Raw genomic sequence first — 19,236 nt, forward strand, 5'->3', positions numbered from 1 at the left:
TCCTCTTTGCTCTTCCTTATGTCTCTTTTTTTTTTTTTTTTTTTTTTTAAGATACCTTTTTTAATAGTAAGTATTGCTGTCTAGCAGGGTCAGTATCGCATTTTATTGTCAGAGTGCTCTTGGCCCAATAGGGACAGAAATCCTATCAAGTCTTTGCTGACTTCCAAGCTTGTGTGAGGTTAAGGTTAGGAATAATGCTGTGCCTGTTTCTGTCCAATCAGGCAGTACGTCCTTCTATGCACATATATAAATGTGTGTGAGATGGTGTGCATATATGTGCGAGAGATGGGGAAAAATGTTCTCGAATGATGTGCATATGTATTCGTGTTTGGTGAAGTACGTGCTGTGACAGTAGTCATCATGCTGACTTCATCTCAGTCATTTCTGCTTGTCAGCCTGGGGCATTCAGCACCAGTGTCAAGCTGTTACACATACTCCTGTCTGCTCTAAATGTGTTTTTTTTTTTCTTTATCAGTATTTTGAGACAAGACTGTCCAGCTGGGTGTATTCACCCCAACCGACTTAATACTACATCCCTCTATTTAAGGAGATGACTTAATGATTTTCTCATCAACTGCAACTCTTGATTTTGTACTTTTCTGTGTCTGGTAGAGACAAACCTAGACTAAAAAGGTTTTTGGTCTGTCCAACAATTTCCAACCACCAAGCATGTTTGTATTAAAGTGTTGATGAGGGAATTGGAAGTCCAATCTTCCCAATTTTGGTGGGTGCATTTGGAGTTTGCAGGTGGGGAAAAATAAATTTCCTGACCCCACCTCCTAAACTCCACCCTGCCTTCTTGTACCTGTCTTGTCTTTCTCCATTTCTCTCTGAGTGTGTCCGACCTGGCAAGCTTCCTTCTCTCTTTGTTCCACAGTGACAGTCCTGATGGCAAATTGATTTCGACTGTGTGAGAACAGACATAAAGACAGAAACAGACAGCTCCGGATAGCACAGGGGCCTCTTCCTTCCCATCTTTCCCTCCTCTTAGCCTCCCTCCTGTCCGCTTATCTCCACCTCTTCTCCTTCTGCCTCCACACACACCCCTTCTCCGAATGGAAGAGGCCAGTTTCATCCCTCCTTTCTGTCCTCTCTTCCTCCCCGGGTCCCTCCTTTTCATCCTTCTGTCCGTCCTGGGTGCTGCTGCTGGTGGCGTCGGTGTGGACAGTAGCGGTTGGTGGGTGGAGGATTGCGTTGAGCGAGAGAGCCAGAGTGGGGCCTACCTGCTCGGCATGCAGCGATATGGACTCTGAAAACTCTGTCTGATCATAGTCCACCATCATGGACTGATCTCTCAAGAGACTGCCTTTGCTACTGCTAGTCTTTCATGCATGTACATGGTTGTGTCATTTTGTCAAAACTAAAAGACATGTTCATGTACTGTACAAGTGCCAAAAGACTTCTATGTCATTGTATTTACGCCACTGACTGAATGGCCTTTTTAAGCACATGTGGGCCCAATATTTTTGAGTTCCCACCCAACACAAATGCTCAAAAAGCTTTGTTCAAAGTAAGGCTGTGCAGCAGCTTAACATGTTTCTTTTCTGAGAGATCCCATTGGTCCTGCTGTGCTCCCCTTGTGTCAGTGGTAGACTTGATTTTTTTTTTTTGTCCAGAGGGTCTGTCATATTTGCCTTACTTTGCTTTTTTTTTTCTATTAAACACATATTTTATGTGCAAAAAAAATCTAACTTTCAGAGCTTCTAGAATATACAGTTTATATATTGATTGAAACTGTTTTTGTCTGTCCACTAATTTGCGCTTTTTTTTCTTTTTAAGTTTGTGCTCTGTTAAATATCCCCTGGAGGCACATATAAACCTGCAATATACATATACATATATATTTATATATGTATGTATGTATGTATGTATATATATATATCTATATGAAATGCCTTACTCCAATATTCAATTTTTTTTCCCCTTGAAGGCTTTGAAGGTTTCTGTCGCTGCCTGATGTGAATTTGCCCAACATGAGACGCGCATGCTCAGATAACACTTGCACGTGCGCCATAGTGAACTAACACTCTCTTGCATATTTATAGAACACCAAGATGCCTTTTTTTCCGTTCTTATGTACATTGCCACTATGCACATGTCTCCAAAACTGACTGTAATTTGCTCATCTCTTTGATTATTTTCATTCAATTTTGATTGTTCCAAACACCATAAATTGGATCTCATTATATACTCTGTGACTTCCTCCACAAACAGTATGTAGAACTCGGCACTACCTGGTTTCTTCATTTGAACACCCTGATGTACATCTAATAAGTCCACTTCTGCAAGTTAGGTAGATGCCATTAGAACAATGAACAGTTCTATTTTTAATCAAAAAGTTTTTATCATAATCTTAGTTGTTGCTGTTAAGAAAGCCAGGTTTTGGTATAGCGGGGAATTGAACCGCTATATATACTAATACGTAGTCGGGACAGAAGTTGTATAGATCTCCATTACCCCACAGCGTGTGCATCTCACATCAGTCAGCAGCTCACATCCGGTAGTGACAGGGTCTATGGTCTTTAGTTCAGTATCCTCAATGACAGCTGTGAATTAGTTATAGGTTAATTTATAACCACAGTTTTTGCAGCTTTCAGTGTTATATATGATTGTATTCCCTGAGTTGCTATGTAGTTTTTGGTCTTTTCTTTAGAAAAAAAAAAATAAAAATTATGCTGTCTTTGTAACCTATTTCCAGAAAAAAAACAAACCTACTGATTAGTTGAAGTGTTTATATTATGCATGCTGTGGAGGGAAACCAGAAAATGTGACACGGAAATTTGACCTTGAATGTATGGTGACTTTTTACAAAGGTATTCTAAATAAAACATATCTCTATATATTAATAAACAGTCTGGTCTGAAGAGAAATCTGTTCTGCCAGTGATGTGGCACTTTTAAGTTCTAATTTGTTTCGAAGTTACAGCTCTGAATTTTTTTTTCTATACACAAACTCTTTTATGGATCATTTTAAGTCGCAGCTGTGTCTTGCGCATGCTGTTTCATTCTTGCTCCTCCCTGAGCACCCATAGCATCTTTGCTGCCGTCATTGTAGAAAAAAAGTGTGTGAGGTGGTGATTTGTACAGAATGCTTATTGTGAGTATCTGAACTTTTCCTGCCTGCCTTCTTTCTCCTTGGTTGTGTGTTGCGTTTTTTGCTTGTGTTCGAGTTGTCTTTGGGTCAGAGAAGGAACACTTTTTAGGACACCCAACTTCTCATTGATCAGTTTGCAGTAAAAATTGTCCCCATGAATACAGCATAAAATTTGAAAAGGAGCATATTGTTTTGAAAACGGTATGGCATGTTGAGCATGAAGTGTGTACCTCCTGTTTTGCATCCTTCATTTCAGTGAAATATTATCAACAGTATGTTCATCTTGCATCAGACTAACAAGTGTCCTTACAAATTGTGACCCATGCATGATCTGAGAGATGTACCATACAAACCCAAAGGTTCTCTTTACCTTCCAGTTTGGGTCCAGAATTGTCTCGGTTCTGAGGGAACAGGACCTCCGTAAGTCACCAGTCTCCATCGCTTCTCAGCCAACCAATTTCCTCTCATCTTCTCTCGATTGATGCCTGATCCTTTCTGTTATCACTGGCTGTATGGCTGCTTTAAGATGCTGGAAATCACTTTTCCTGTACTTTGGCCTCATGGATGTGGCAGCATTTGATTCTGTCGGTCCAGAAGGCCTTGAGTTCTGTGTTGGGTCATTTTTTCTTTTTTTTTTTCTTCCTTTTGAATGTAAATTTCATGCACAAATGAGACTAACCCTGCATGCATATTATAAACTGTTTTTCCATAATATTTTTAGTAGTTGTCCCATCCCATGCTTGCTAAATTTCACAAAACCCCAACTTTTTTTCTTTCCTTACTATAAGATACTAAGGGTGCAAATTTCTATGGGTGTGGTAACATAATTAAACGTGTGTGTCTCTCTAAATCTCTAACTCCTACAATGTTCATTCTAACTATATGTGTTCCTTGTCTCACCCCTCCTCTCCCTGCAGTGACCATACCCTGGAGGTCTTCCTCAGGCCCACCTTCTCTGATGACCGGTCTGCACCCATCTACTACTAGCAGCCAGCTGTTCCCTTTTTCCACTCATGGGCTCTTTTTTTTTTCTTCTTCTTTTTTTTTTTTTTTTTTTTTTTTAATAAGAGGAAAACAATAGCCTTCATTGGCATGTTTTATTGTTTTCATAGAAGGGCCTACAAGTGTGATTAGGGTGAAAAGCCACCTCAATAAACATGTTACACTACTAAGAATTTAGTTTCTTTGCTCAGGAAATTTACTAAAAGAATTTCCAACTATGTTTTGCAACTGCTTTCACCACCACTGGATGTCTCCGTCTGAACATTCAAGAAGAAGCGTGAATGTAGATGTTAGTTATTTAGATCACAGCAGGTATGGATAATAGGCTGGCTAGGGAGGTTAACTAGTGATGCCAATCACATAATTATTTATCTGCACTACTATTATGGGATTAGTTTGTTTTCTTCAAAACTATACACTGTAAATTTCTTTGGAAGTTTATTAGCATTCATCAGGAGTGAAGGCACATTTTGCATTAGTAGTTTAAGTGAGAGCTGAGGGTAAATGTGAAATGGTCACAGATGCCAGCGCATTACTGTTTATGTTAATGGAAGATCACATAAAGCTCGACTGGACAGTAAACGACAGTAAACTATAATTCTGCTTTTGTTAAGTAATGTAAAACTTTATATTTGCAAGTTGTGAAACAGTACACCCAGATTTATGGATGTGGGAACTGTGCCTTCAATGTGTTTTTGGTTTTATTTTTTATTTTTCTTCAAACATGATAGCATCGTTGACCATATTATTCGATAAACTGGTTTGAGGGAACATGCAGCACAGTTCGACTTGCATTTTTATAATTCTAAAAAGATTGCTGGGACTGTTTCACTTCTTTTTTTTTTTTTTTTTTTTTTTTTTTTTTTTTCTTTTTTTTTTTTAAATTACTTTGTTTTTGCTGTTGTTGCTTGAGCGAGCTTCAGTACAGTGCAGTTGCAACTCCACAATACACGAGAATAGTTTGAGTTGTTAATCTTTTCTTATATTTGAATTACTGCAATATCTAAGCTGCCGGATAGCCAAGAGTTTAAATACAATGCTACTTTATGGGACTTTTTTATAATAAGTTTTGAGGGCTTGGTAGTTTATCAAATAAGATGCAGTATTATCCTTGCTTTTGATCATTCACTCTCAGTATTATACAACATGCGCATCTGGAAAATGGGTAGAGGCATTTATATAAATTATGTGGTGTGAATATAGGTGAGGGTCTCATTGAAAAAGCAAAGATATGAATGAATGTGTGAATGAGCTGACATGCCTCTTAGCATTACATTAAGAACTCTTGTGTTTTTACAGATGAGTCATTTACTCTGAGTGATATGGTCATGCTTTTATTACAACACTCATCTGGGCATCAAGTTTCACACATACTTTTTTTTTTTCATTTTCTTTTTTTTTACTTTTATATAGCTCTCATGTTCTCCAATCTCACCTTTGTCCTGTTTGTACAATATCTGTACTGTACAGAAAATGCATATAAATTATCTTGTCAAAAATAAATATAAACATGCACAAATGGCATACTTTTATGTGTTGTGCTGTCATATTTTACTGTTTTGCAGAAAAATGTTAAATGGAATTACAGATGAAGTTTAAAATATCACAGACGCAAAAAGAGGAAAAAAAGGATTTCGATTTATTCGTTTGGGATAGTACAACAGCCATGAGTGAGGGACGAATGGTAACAGCAATGGTGTTACTACCGGTGCATAGATCAACCCACCTCACCTTCTCCAAAGGTGTCTGCCACTTAAGCCAATGGGCTTTGTAATATCTCTTTGGCAAATTTTAGAGACGGTCATCCTGGATTGTATCTTTCGAAGAGCTCATACAAAAATACTAGCAATATTTTCTTGTCTTGCACAATTTAAAAGGCAAGGTGAGGAAGGAAAAGGCATTGGCACTTGGAGCTACAGAAGGATAGAGAAAGGGAGGGAGTTGACAATACAGCAGTAGTAATTCAAGTCAAGCTACCTGCTACATGTTGATATAAGATTCATACAATATGCCAGATATGATCTTTTTTTTTTTTCAATGTCTTTCTTCATACAACTCAGATCTGGGCTTTCAGCACAAATGTAATAGTTTCAGTATGATAGAATTTGTAGAAAAAATACACAAGGTGATAACATTCCACATTTATGACTGGGGTGTTTAGACAGACACCACTGAACTGTGTGGAAATGCCTCTCCGATATTGTTTTGCTGATGAATAAATCTATTTTAAAATTAAGATTACATGTTACTAAGTAAAAGACGCATGTAGCTGGCCTTGTGTGGACAGAAACCGTGGATCTCACATGTTTGGCGTTTTAATTCCAAGATGAAGAGGTTAAGAGTAACTGAGGCTTCACAAAGTGCATCATTAACCAAAGTGATACGTGGTAGTGATCAAGTAGTGGCAACACCCTGATTTCCTGCAATATGTTTCCACTCAAAAATCACATTAAAGCCACAAAGTCCAACAATTTGTATGATTTGAAAATGACTTGGATTTTGAGAAAAAAATAAGCACCTCCAGTGACAGCATCACCACCATTCAGACTGTTTAAGTCTTTCTTCTTTTTTTTTCTTCTTTTTATGTTCTGTTTGTTTAGAAATTCATCACAGCTTCTTACGCAGCAATGATCAAACACTCTTTTCCAGTTCTTACAATGAAAGCTGTAACAGTCTTAAGTTGCAAGAAAAGCCAGGTCCGTGGTAAGCAGATGTGCAAACGCAGCCGATGAGAGGAATAGCTATGATACCTATCATTTCACTTTTTTTCATCCTTTTATTTTCTGATAATCTCATAATATACTTTTTAAAATAACTGTAAGGTCACCATACGAATTTGATGCTGCATTGAGCAAATAAGTTATTGTTGTGTGCGTGTTGCATTTTAATAGGATTCCTAGTTCTGGAAACAATACGATTGGACTTTGTATCCACCTTCTGGGGTCGTCACAATCAGTTGCCATGCCTACATCTATTGCTGTTTCTCTGTGAAATAAAAAGAATTGTGTGCAAATCATTTGGGGTATTTCACTACAATATGAGGCACTGTCTCATACAGGGTCGCCAAGGTCAGATGCCCCAAATGTTGATAAAAATAAAACTCTGTAAAACACTTAGATATAATAATGCTGCTTTTCCGTGTTGAGAAGGACTGGGACTCCACTGGTCTTTCTCACAGGGCACTCAATCTTGTGGATTATCATCACTGGTCCCTGTTGAACACAAGTGGAATTAGTTAATGATTGAATACCTTTCAAACTCCAATTAACAAACTTTAACAGTCACAACTAAGTAGTATATCACACTAAGAAGAGCCATGGAGGCCATAAATGTATCAGCAGAAATACTAGTTGACGAAAAAGGATAAACATTACAGACCTGCTGTTGAGCCCACTTGGGGGTCAGACACATGTGTGATAGAGAATCGTGAGACCATGAAACGGTTTAGTGCCACAGGGGCAGCTTTGGGAGCCTCAGGGCTGTTGGAGACCGATCTGGGTGAGGACGGAGGCTCAGGGTCGTTCTGAGGTGAGGATGGATGGGGCTCAAAGGTGCAGTCTTCTTGCCACACATAACTCCCACCTGAATCCACACAGATAGTATCAGACAGCAGTTACTATAGTGATAAATCCAGGAAGAACAATCTAGGATCACAATGAGTGGCATTGTGTTTCCTCACCCTCATCTGAGTTATTTCCATTTGTTTCTCCAGAAACATAGGGAGTGTCACAGGATTGAGCCTTGAGTTCTGAGTAGGAAGATTCCTGCCCATTTGTCTCTACTACTGTAGGGAAGGAAAAGTCAGCCAGTTCTCCTGTGGGGCTTTCCTGGAAGACACAAACAACAATTAAGTAATCAAATTGTCAGAAGACAATCCACAGTGCAACACTTTGATATATTAATATGTTACCTGGTCAAAAAGAAACACTGTGACATCGTCAAAAAACGATACAGCTTTTTTCTTCCTCTCCAACTCATCACAGAAGGACTCAGTGAGCAGGGTGGGCATCTTCAGGAGGCTGCGGAGGTGGCTCGCCCTGCTGCAGTCACTTACCACCACTGGCACTGTGGTGAAATCCTCCTCACTCTCCTCACTGTCTTCATCTTGGATGTTGTACGTCCTAAGCTCTTCATCAGACTCACTGTCATCTGAGTCATCTTCACCTTCAGCCTCCTCCAGCGGAGCTCTTGCATCTTCCCCACAAAGCTCCAACAGTGATGAGGAAGTGGAAAGGTCACGAGGACCATTAGATTCCTCACATAAGCTGTCACATTCCTCTGCATCTATGTCCTCGAAATCTTCCTCATTTATTCTAACACACTCCCTCCTGTCCTCTGTCTCCTCATTGACATGACTGTATTCAGGCAGCTCCTCCTCCTCTGTGGATCCATCACCATTTTCATCTCTGTACTCAGTTATGGTGCAGCCAGACAACAATGACTGGACAGCAGAGTAGTCTTCTCCCTTCCTGCTACCCTGTTCATGGTTTGCTGATGCCTCCTGGACAGCAGAGGGGGGTTCTGAACCAATGGAGGAGCTGAGATCTGAGGCAGGCTCATCCCCTGAGTGCTCTGTCTCCAACCCCAGATCGTCTTCTGCAGGGGCAGACTCTTTGGTCAGACAGCCACCCATCTGTGGAGGAAACGGTGACAGCATGGACAAGCCAGGGGTCGGAAAAGAGTGGGGTGAACTTGAGACAGCTTCTGAGAAATTCTGCAAAACACATCTCTTGATGGGTTGTGGATTTGTACATTTTTTCCCATTTTTGAACTGCTTTTCAACAGAGTTATCTCCGAGAGAGCTCAAACTCTCAGCTTGACGGTAATGATTAACTGAACCTGCAAAGAACTGACCACCTTCTTCTTGGGGACTCCTCTCATTTTCTGCATCATAGTCAGAGAAATAAGCTGAGTCCCTGTATGGATTCTTGTCAGCCAGAACCTTGACATGGTGTTCTGAGGTGCATGTTGAGGTGCAGACCCCTTGTCCTAAACCCAGCTGCAGAACAATTTCCGGGTCTCCACCCAGCCGAGGGCTCCTCTCACCACTGAGGGGATCTCCAAACTCTTTGAAAATAAACTCTGGAGATTCATTGTTCTCTGTGTCATATCCACTATCCAGAGATTTGGGCAGGATAGGGGTATTGAAGGGATCAGGGCTAAAGGCCTGATCACAGGAGCTTGCCATTGATGACAACAAGTTGATGGTGTCCACAGAGTCAGGAGTCCCCTCTGGATTCTTCTTTGGACTGAGATCTTCCTCCTCAACCTCAGTATAGTCAAGGTTGAAATCAGCAAAGATCCCTGAAGTAATATCTGCAATGTCATCATTATCATCATCATCATCATCATCATCATCATCATCATCATCATCACTGTAGTCACCGAGCTCAACCAGACAACTGCTGGAGTCTCTAATCTCCTCTCCACAATCTAACGCTCTGGTGTCCTCTGATGTCTCTGCCCAGTTTATTCTCCTGTTACTCAGACCCACAGATACTCCAGATGAGACTCCATCCCAGATGTTACTTCTCTGCTTGTCTGATAAGGCTCCTGTTTGACTGGTGTGAGGCTCCCTCAGAGAAGATGGGGACTTTATATAGCTTGTCTCAGGTGTCATCTCTGAATATGTCCTCTCTTTATTTAGCAGTAATTGCATTTCATGTTGCCCTTCCACTTTTCGAACCCCTGTATCTCTGGGATTCATACTTGAGCTAGGGAGAGAATACGTACCTTGCAAGTTATCTACATTAATGTGCCTTTTTTCTTGAGTTGCAGCTTCCTCTCTGTCTTTGTGGCATAAGTGAATGTATGAGCTTAATCCAGTGGACTTGCAAGCAGCGCTACAACCAGAGTCTCCACCTCTGCTCTCCAAGGTGCCACAAGTCTTCGAGCTATGGAAGGTTTTTGTGGTGGCCTTTGTTAAAGACCATAATTCTGTGGTGTTTGACTGAAGATCCAGGTAGCTGTCATTACCATATATTGTCTGCCTGCTGTCAAAACTCAAGCTATTATTGTTTGCAGAATGGTTTGAGATCCAGTTAGTGGCCTCTCCTTCAAAGAATAAGTCATCCTCAACTTCCCCACTTCTCCTCTGCCCCAACAGCAGGCCATCATCTATTCCTACATCTATGTTAATGTGATTAACAATGGGAACTGTCTTTCTGAGGGGACCCACCATATTATGACAGCTTTCATTAACCACGCTATGATCTGTGTTTGCTTCGAGATAAGGATCGCAGAACCCTAAGCTCGGACTGCTGACAGCTTGTGATAAACTGCGTTGGTGTTCTAACCGGCTCTCTGGATGGAGAAGGTTTGATTGGGACTCTGGTGACATTTCCAGTTCAGACAGACAGGACTGGTGGTGTGTCCTTCGCGCCGCTGAGTGCTCACTGTTGACTGTGTCATTGGGATCGGACAGGATGTAATTATGAGAGTGGGTTAATTTTACAGGACTGGTGCTGGATGAATGTCTCAGCAGGGGCTGCATGGTTAGCTGGATGGTGGGACTTGAGTCAGAGTCATTAGGATTTGATTTAGTGTTCTCAGTAGTAGACCAGTAAGCACTACGCTGTGCCATGGTTTGACTCTCTGAGGGCAATCTGCTGCTGCTGCCTTCGAGTCCAGGGCTGTAGTCCACAACACTGTCATCCAGCTTAATATTACACTGCACTGGTTCCTCTATGCGAATGTAGTACTCGCTACTGATTGAGGGGCTGTGGGCACTCAATACCGGGACAACACCTATCTGTTCAGGTTCGTAATAAGATGGGGATACACTTGAGTTCAGGCTGTCGGTCCTGCAGCCCCCTGAGGAACTTCTTTTGCTTGAATAGTAGATATCCTGGTAGTGTGGGTTGCCCTGGCCCAGTGGCCCACTGGTGGAGGAGGAGCAGTAGGGTTGTTCTGCTCGGGCAAGTTCCCACTTATACTCAAAGTTAAGACCGTGGCTTGTCTCTGTGACAGTCAGTAAGTCGTCCCCTGTGTCAGAGTGGAAACTATCAGAGAAGTGCTCCAGCAAAGGGAAGGAGGACGAGACAGAGGAGGCCAGCTCTACTGCCTGGGTTTGATCTGCACAAGGAGGGTCAGCGGTGGCAGGTGTGGGTGTCAGGACTAGGGATGTGGATATAGCTGTGTGGGATGTGCTGCCGAGCAGGTTGGGTCTCAAGGCATTCCAGCGCAGCTCAAAATCTTCCTCAGCTTCACTGGATCCCTTGGCACACAAGTATGTGACCAGAAGATGTATTTCCTCACTGCTGGGCCTGAGCTCTGGTTGTAGCCAGCAGAACTGCATAACCTCATACCTCGAAAAAAAAGAAAGAAGGCTTAAGGTAAATGTTTTGACTGAGCTACTCACAAAAATTATTCATACATTTAGGTTAAAAACATATTAAAATCTTCAGAATACTTCTAAATTTCAGAGGAGAGGAATAGGGACAGAGATGCATGAGATAAAGGATTTATTCTTAAAAAACAAAAGTAAGGCAAACTTCAGGAGTCAGCACTTAGCAGCAACACCTAGCACACATCTATTACTCTTCCTAATAATGTGCAGTGCAGATGCTGACACAGTTAGAAGAGCCTCTCTATGTGTCAGTGTAGCTTATCCCTGCTGTGTTTACTTCATGGAGGAACAAAAGTGAAAAATTGATAAATATAAACAATATTTGGCTGGATCCTACAGTAAAGATGGATGAGGTGATTCAACTTTGGTCGATGTCAGGGAGATCATAAAGAATAGGGAAGTATTGATCACCTGCTCTTGCTTTCAAAGAGAAATATAGTTACATTGGACTGCTGAAGCACCACAGGCACAAAACAAACCTTTTAATAAAACAGGACACACAACCTAGTGAGAAATAAATGGGTCAGCTACATTTTTAGGCATGATAATGTCTGAAATGTATCAAATGTGCCACCAGTGATACAAATCCCAAAGTGTCAGCATGCATTTGTGTTCATAGCATGTTTCCCTGACAGGGTGAATGTGCAAGCATGTCTCACCAGCGATCAGCCAGGGGGAACTGGAGCTGGGGTTTGGGTAGTTTAAGCTGCTCTTCCTTCACAGCATATGTCAGCACTTGTCTGTCAGAGTAGTGTCTGTACGGCTGGTTTCCCAGTTCAAACAGCTCCCACACGGTGACCCCCAATGACCTGGAACAAGCAAGGAAAGTGTTCAGGATGTGCAGTGCTCATACACCACACTGACAAGTGGAACATACATGGTAAAGTACAAAATAATATAAAAATATAATATGTTCCTGTACACAAGCTTATAATGAATCCATCAAATCTAAAAAAAAAAATTAAAATGCATCAACTCTCACACAGAACATCAGAGTATTCTTCTAAAGAGGATATTGGTTGGTTGCTTCATATCCTCAATCTTTGAATATCTCACCATATGTTACTACTTTTGGTTTGATCAACGACCAGCAAGTTCCCATGGACTTCATCTATGAGCTCTGGTGCAATCCAGCGCAGGGCCACCCAAATCTGGTCTTGTGTTATATAATAGTCATCCTACAAAAAAAATAAAAAATGCATTGAGTACCAGTAGGTTTACAAGGTGTCTGGTACAAAAAGTGACATTATGGAAGCACTGACCTTGTATCGGCTGTGAGAAAGCCCATAGTCCCCAATCTTAACTGACATTTCTGAGGTTAGCAGGCAGTTTCGCAAGGCCAAGTCACTGTTGTGGCAAAGAAACCAACAGTTTAACCTTGAAAAACAATGAAACTACTGCATATAAACATGCCTTTATTTCCTGTTGTATGTTTTAAAGATTGAAGTTTGTTTTATACATTTGCAATTGAATATTGTCTATCAGTACTAGTCGGATAGCTAAATCAAACAGTATTGTATGTTTAGTACAAAATGTCACCAAATAATAAGTACTGTAACAAAAAGATTAGTAAAAGTATAAATCTAAATTCATATATAAACAGTGACATGTACCTTCTGTTCTGTCTAACCTGACACTGCAATAGCTATAGAATAGTTAAATATAGAATAACAAGGACGGACGTCTAATCTCACCTCCTCCACTCACTGAGCGTTTCATTACAGCTATCACAGATCAATTGCTGTTGTTGTCAACACATGGCAGACAGAAGTAAAGGGGTTCACCCCAGCAACAAAATCACTGATGCTGGAGTTTGTGTAAATTACTCAGGCAGCACCAGGATGTTGTTACAGGGAGAGACCAGCAGAGGGCACAAGGACTATTCCGATGGATGCTTCACCTTAGGGGCATTAACACTTGATGAAGTTAAAAGGAGCAGGACTAAAATAATATACCTGTGGATAAAGTTGTATTTGTGAAGATGTAGAAGCCCTGAAGCAATGTCGCATGCCATCCTCTGGAGGATCAAACCATCCGGAGTTTCAGAATCAGCAGTTACACAACTGCGGAGGTAACTCTTAAGATCACCCTGATAGAAGAAAAGGAAATGGGGATGTGGGATGCTTTTACTAAATACATGTGCATGAATTCCATAAATAACAAGTAAGGAAATATAGAGTAGGATAGATAAAACAATGTATTGTAATTAGATTGTGTCCTACCAGGGGGCAAAATTCCATGACAAGCAGATAGGGAGTGACCTCTGAACATTGTGCCAGACATTGTAGGAGGGCATGATGCGTGAGAGTTCTGACAGAAAAGAAACATTTAATAAGTGATGAATGCATGACAACAACCCACACCATCGGTAATAGAGTCATTCACTGACACTGTTTTATCGTTATTTTGTGGACTGACCGGTATGGCTGGACCTCCTCTAAGAACTTCATCTGATCCTGGACACTGGCACTGGCCTTCAGCTCCTTCACCACCACCTGGGTGGTGCTGAGGCCCGCATTGACTTCACCAAGCAAAACCTACAAGATGTGCGCAGAAGGGCCAGCAGAGTTGAGCTGTGATAAAAGATTCTGAAATCTCCACAAAACAGCATCATAATAAATCTACAAATTGGGAAACTAAAGGTAGACACGAAGTGAGATTGGGAATGGCTTGTGAACAAATGTAAGTGCCAGAGTAGCATGTACTGTACAGCAAATTGGAAGGAATCTACTGTAACTGTGAATTTATTCTCTCCTCCCACAGAATCGACACCATGACACGAAGTGCCACAGATTTGCCTCGCTAGAGTGAGATCTTCATCCGATTAACCATGCATTCCACAAAGAGTGGAAACTATCTCACGGTACACTAAATAGAGTAAGGATGTATGCAGTTTTAAGTTTTTGCATAAAAATAACTAATATAATGTTGATATCTCACTGACAAACTGCCTGTATATCCATGTTAAAAGGAAAAGAGGAAATTTCACCTTTCCAAACCAGCCATGTCCAATCTCCTTTAGATACAGCAGACTATGGCGGCCAAGGTCCGATGATTTTAGCAGCTGGACTGGAAGGAAACAATAATGAAGGCAAAAGATTACTTTTGGGCAGGAAAAACAAAAGATTGCTTGGAAGAAAACAATTGTGTATATTTCTCAAAAGAACGTTTTTCAAAACATGTATCAAAGTAAACAAAGAAAAAAATAGAAAGTAAAGGGTTGTGAGCAGAAAAAAGCAATAGAGATTAAATCTGACGATATAGCCAACAAGAAAAAGAAAAATCCCAAGAGCCAGACAAGTTATCTACATTTTCTTCAATGAAATGTTGTGTTCACAACAAGATTGAAGGAGAATGCCTGAAGGAAAATAAATTTGCTACTTCTCAATCAGATGTAATGAAACTTAGAAAAAAAACAAGGATGCTTGTACCGAGGCAATGCAATTCTTGAATTTTTTCAACTTTACATACAGAATTAAATACCTCCCTGGATCCTCATATCTCAGCAATGGTGATGTTGATGGTGAGGGGAAAGGTGATGATGGAGCAGGGGAGCGGCCAGCCACTCTCGGCACTGCAGCAGGGATTGAGTCTGAGACCCCGGCAGAGATGAAGTACTGGATCAGAGTGTGAGAACCAAGAGCTCCAGCCCCAGGCATCTCACCCTCATTGTGTATATGTGAGAAGGAGCCCACGGTCAAAGTTTGTGCGTGAGAGCCTCGGCAGGATTTAACCCTCCGAGCCCTTGCACAGCTGAACAAGCTCACCACGCCGCCTTTCCCCATCTGCACCGAGCTCATCCTCCAACTGGGACACACACAAACACGCAAACTGTCCTCCTCTTGGGCTATCCAGCTGTCAAGCAAATACCGAAATCCCTGGTTCTTATAGAGACTGCTTTAAAATACAGTAAACAGAAGGAGAAAGAATCTTCAAGTCACCGAACCAATCTGCCGATGTGTTGATGCAGGCGTTCCGAAGTGGATTTCTGCTCTGGGCTCAGAGATTTTCTGGACACGTATCTCGCCTGCTGTGGCCGTCACGCATGTTGGTAGTATGCTGTCTGACGCACCAGCTCTATGTGCAGCTTCAAGACACCCATTAATGACATGAGGTCCACATAATGCCTCCCTGTCAACCAGGACAGCAGCATTCCTGAGCCAAACATGACACAAACACTGCCTCTGTCCAGTGCAGAAAAGATCTCTGTCATACACTCTCACAACCCTTATCTCCAGCCTCCCCTCCTTTCTCTTATGTCCTGGTGCATGCCACCACCCTTCCCCTGTCTCTCCTTATTCTGTCACAGACCCCTCACTGTATTCAGCCCATAATGCCAGTCCTCCGCTAGTGCGTTCCTTGGACATTTCAGACTGGCCTTGTGCTCCCGCACTGCCCAGCCGGCCTAAAACAGGGCCATTGTTTGGTTTGCTCATACACACGCTCATGCAGTGTCTCCTGGTACCCAGTGCACCAAACAGACACAGACTCACAGGGCTGCAAACAGGACACACACAAGGCCCATTCTCCACTAGAACGCTGGGCAGAGGTTGTCACGATGATAACAAACCCGGACTTCTCCACCCCAACGCCCTGGCCAGCACCACCCCTCCCTCCCTGACACAAACGACAGTTAGAAAGTAAGATGGTGTATTATTCCAAATGTGGAATGTGTGAGCGTGAGTGTGCATTCCTGCTCGGCTAATGGCATTCCCAGAGAGGATGGTATGATCCAGTGGGCCTGCAGGATCAGTGGGACCGTGGAATGAAACACACAATAATTTTACACTCTCACTTTGATGCATCAAGCCTCTGTAGTGAAGCTTTACATGACCTATTGAATAAAACATAAAAGCAACAAGCAGGAACCCAGCATTGTCAGATCAAGAGTAAACACTGCTGTGTGCTCATAGTGATGCATAATTTATGCTTGGTTCATATAGAAAATACCATTCATGGTTTGTGTATCAACTACACAATTGACAGTTTTTTTGTAGTTGCAATGATAAGGCCCATTTATTCATTGCATGGGTGTTGTGGGTGTGGATAATTAATGACATATACATAGTGTCAATATGCATGAAGGAACTTACTCTGATCATAACTGGCTAAGAAAAAAATGAGAAGAACTTCCTGTTCTTTTCTTGACCTTTAACTTACAGATGCCTTCATTTTCAAATGCAAAGCCTTTTTCTTTTGTCTCATTGTTTCCAAATATCTGTAGCTGTATAACATTAACATAAGAGTAATGGAACTAAATAGATAAGAAATATAGAATTATTTATATGATCAATGCCTAAAGTGTATTAAAAGGTAGAAGCAATAATAGCAATTTTCACAGTTTTTACAAAAGAAAGGAGGAATGAGTCATCAATCATTCTCCTTACTTAGTAGAAGGAGACAATCTCCCTTTCACAATCTCTCCTTTCTCCCGTTTTTGTTGCTCACCCTGCAACACCTGGACCAATCAAACAGTCATAGCTACGAGGGACAGAGGCAAGGGTAGCGATTGGCTACCAGCCTAAGGCTACCTTGTCCAATCATGGCTGGCGCTCTCATCCTGGGATGCTGAGCAGAGACTTACCTCCCTTCAGCACAATGTAGCAAAGATAGCCAATGACTCATGCAGGGTGAGGCACATTGAGCACCAGGGATGAGGCTCACAACGAGAACCACACACACATCACAGACATGTACATGCACATTTTTTTACATGAGGCAGAATGACCCGATGAAATACAAACAGATGAAGAAAGGCTCACAGATGTAGAATATAAATTATCTACACTAAACAATACGTGTGTTGAAACTTTCAGTGATAAAAGCAATTTTTTTCTTTTTTTTTTCTTTAAGGTTTTGTTGGCACTAATGGTCTTTATTGATAGTGAAGAGAAGACAGGAAAGTGGCCAGAGAGAGGGGGATGACAAGCGGTAAAGGGCTTCAGGCCTGGACTCCAACTAGGGATGAAAATTTACAGCCTATGACAGGTTGAGGGGACACCCCAGTGATTAATGCTAGTTGATGACATAGTAGCTTGTGTCATTTTTTATTCATAATAATAAAAGACAAAACACGAGAATGTAATTTTACAGACATTTAAGGAAAGAGCTCCAGAAATGACGTAAAGACAAGACTGCTTTCTCTCCAGTGGGCTACAGTTTCCATACAAAAAGTTGCATAGCACAGCAGTAGACCAGTTTCTTATACTAAGGAAAAGTATTGGTCCTTTGTTCAGAGAAAGAGTAAGACAACAGAAAAATAGGCTCAAAGACATTTTTGTATTATGTAGGTCAGTGTACTAAATTAAAATTTATTAGATTTAGATGCAAAATTTGACATCTTTACCAGCCATTTTTATCAGATTAAATCATATTGTACATGGCTTTGAGTCTGCAGAGATATCCATGGTAGTTTGTCATAAATTAAAGCAATACTATGTAACATTTCTACCTTAAAATAACAGCTTGAAAAAAATTGTGCGGCTAGAATGAGTTTTAATATTACAATTGGCCTGTCTCCTATGCCCTTCGGGGGTCTGAGTTGGAAAACTGCGCTATGTAACTTTGCAGGACCGGCCCGGGAGCGGCCCGGGAGCTGAGCGGAAATACTTCGACTTGCTTTCTGGCACACCTACCGCAAAAACAAATAGACCCCTCTCACGCTCCCAGGTACATTTGAATACTCTTACCTTCTCGGTAGCTTGCACCTTCTGACTCCTCGCCGGTTCGTCAACAAACGTGAAACGTGAAAGCGAAAGGGTGTTGTATTTACGACAGTGTAACCGTACATTACCTCCAAACCTGTAGGGGGAGCTCCATAATAGGCTTTTTGAGAAGTTACATTGTATTGCTTTAAATAACAAATAGTTGATGCCGTTCTGTGTGGAGTTTGCATGTTCTCTGGTTTAAACATTTTCAAGATTTCAAAGACGCTTGTTTGAACCTCTAACCGGATTCCACACTTTGATTAAATAAACAAAAAAATGAAAAAAAAAGTTAGTTTGACATAGAATAGCCCCTAACATTCCCAAGTAGTACACATCAGGATGGGAAACTAAACTTGTGAAGATTTAAAGCAGTCTTCCGATGTCATTAGCTTCACAAGTTTTTATGAATTGGCATTTTATTGATAAGATGACAGTGAATTAGATGGAAATGCATTATAATGAATCTGATAGTGATGAGTATGATTGTAACTGAATTACAGTGAATTGGGACTGAATTGCACTGTAACTAATCAGACTTGTATTGAACTTTTTTTATTTGTTTTTAAAAAGCCTTAATATGACATTTGCTGTGAATTTGCACAATGAAAATAAACTGTACTGAACAAAGCTTTGCTTTTTTTTTTTAAGTTAAATCATTGGCTACAGAAAGATGTAAGTCACATCAACATGACTTAACAAAATAACTGGTCCTTACAATCTTAAATGAATGTGTTATGTGTGGATTGTGGTTCCTTACTGGATCTGCCGGGCTGTTTGGAGACAGGCAAGGAGACCTCAGTGAGGGGCAGGATGTAAACCTCAGGGCCATTCTGGGAGGTCGGCGAGGCCAGGACGGAGAGGTCTGCCTGGTACTCCTCGCCTTCAGTGTTTTCAAACTCCTGGTGCAAGGACACACGCTGGGATTAGTCATCCACTCACAGCCGTCCTTCCACTGAGATAGTGGGAAACAATAGTTTAACTGTGGAAGCATTCAGATACACTGAGGCACATCCACCTACCCATATACATAAATCATGTAGATTGTGGGATGCATTGAGAGGGTCACTGCTCAGATACTGTGGGGGA

The 19,236-nt window shown here is 41.3% G+C and overlaps 2 protein-coding genes across 7 annotated transcripts in view; one reads left to right on the plus strand and one right to left on the minus strand.

Annotated features, from left to right (window-relative positions):
- Positions 1-5,627, plus strand: part of LOC142371375 (BAR/IMD domain-containing adapter protein 2-like) — a 51,081-nt gene extending 45,454 nt beyond the window's left edge. Inside the window, exons 14-15 of one of the 5 annotated variants that reach the window (XM_075454028.1) lie at positions 3,471-3,513; positions 4,011-5,627. In XM_075454028.1, coding sequence (XP_075310143.1) covers positions 3,471-3,498 — 28 coding nt within the window. In that variant the 3' untranslated portion in view covers positions 3,499-3,513; positions 4,011-5,627. The other 4 variants (XM_075454024.1, XM_075454026.1, XM_075454025.1 and 1 more) reach the window with 4 other exon arrangements.
- Positions 5,416-19,236, minus strand: part of aatka (apoptosis-associated tyrosine kinase a) — a 35,484-nt gene continuing 21,663 nt past the window's right edge. The window contains exons 3-14 of one of the 2 annotated variants that reach the window (XM_075454021.1): positions 18,908-19,049; positions 14,433-14,512; positions 13,862-13,980; positions 13,666-13,753; positions 13,399-13,532; positions 12,706-12,790; positions 12,500-12,621; positions 12,103-12,252; positions 8,006-11,402; positions 7,775-7,922; positions 7,474-7,677; positions 5,416-7,307 (exon numbers count right to left, since the gene is read on the minus strand). In XM_075454021.1, coding sequence (XP_075310136.1) covers positions 7,279-7,307; positions 7,474-7,677; positions 7,775-7,922; positions 8,006-11,402; positions 12,103-12,252; positions 12,500-12,621; positions 12,706-12,790; positions 13,399-13,532; positions 13,666-13,753; positions 13,862-13,980; positions 14,433-14,512; positions 18,908-19,049 — 4,698 coding nt within the window. In that variant the 3' untranslated portion in view covers positions 5,416-7,278. Of the gene's footprint in view, positions 7,308-7,473; positions 7,678-7,774; positions 7,923-8,005; positions 11,403-12,102; positions 12,253-12,499; positions 12,622-12,705; positions 12,791-13,398; positions 13,533-13,665; positions 13,754-13,861; positions 13,981-14,432; positions 14,513-14,926; positions 15,882-18,907; positions 19,050-19,236 lie in introns of those variants that run through there. The other variant, XM_075454022.1, reaches the window with a different exon arrangement.

The sequence above is a fragment of the Odontesthes bonariensis genome, chromosome 21 (assembly GCF_027942865.1).
Source record: "Odontesthes bonariensis isolate fOdoBon6 chromosome 21, fOdoBon6.hap1, whole genome shotgun sequence".
Lineage (NCBI taxonomy): Eukaryota > Metazoa > Chordata > Actinopteri > Atheriniformes > Atherinopsidae > Odontesthes > Odontesthes bonariensis.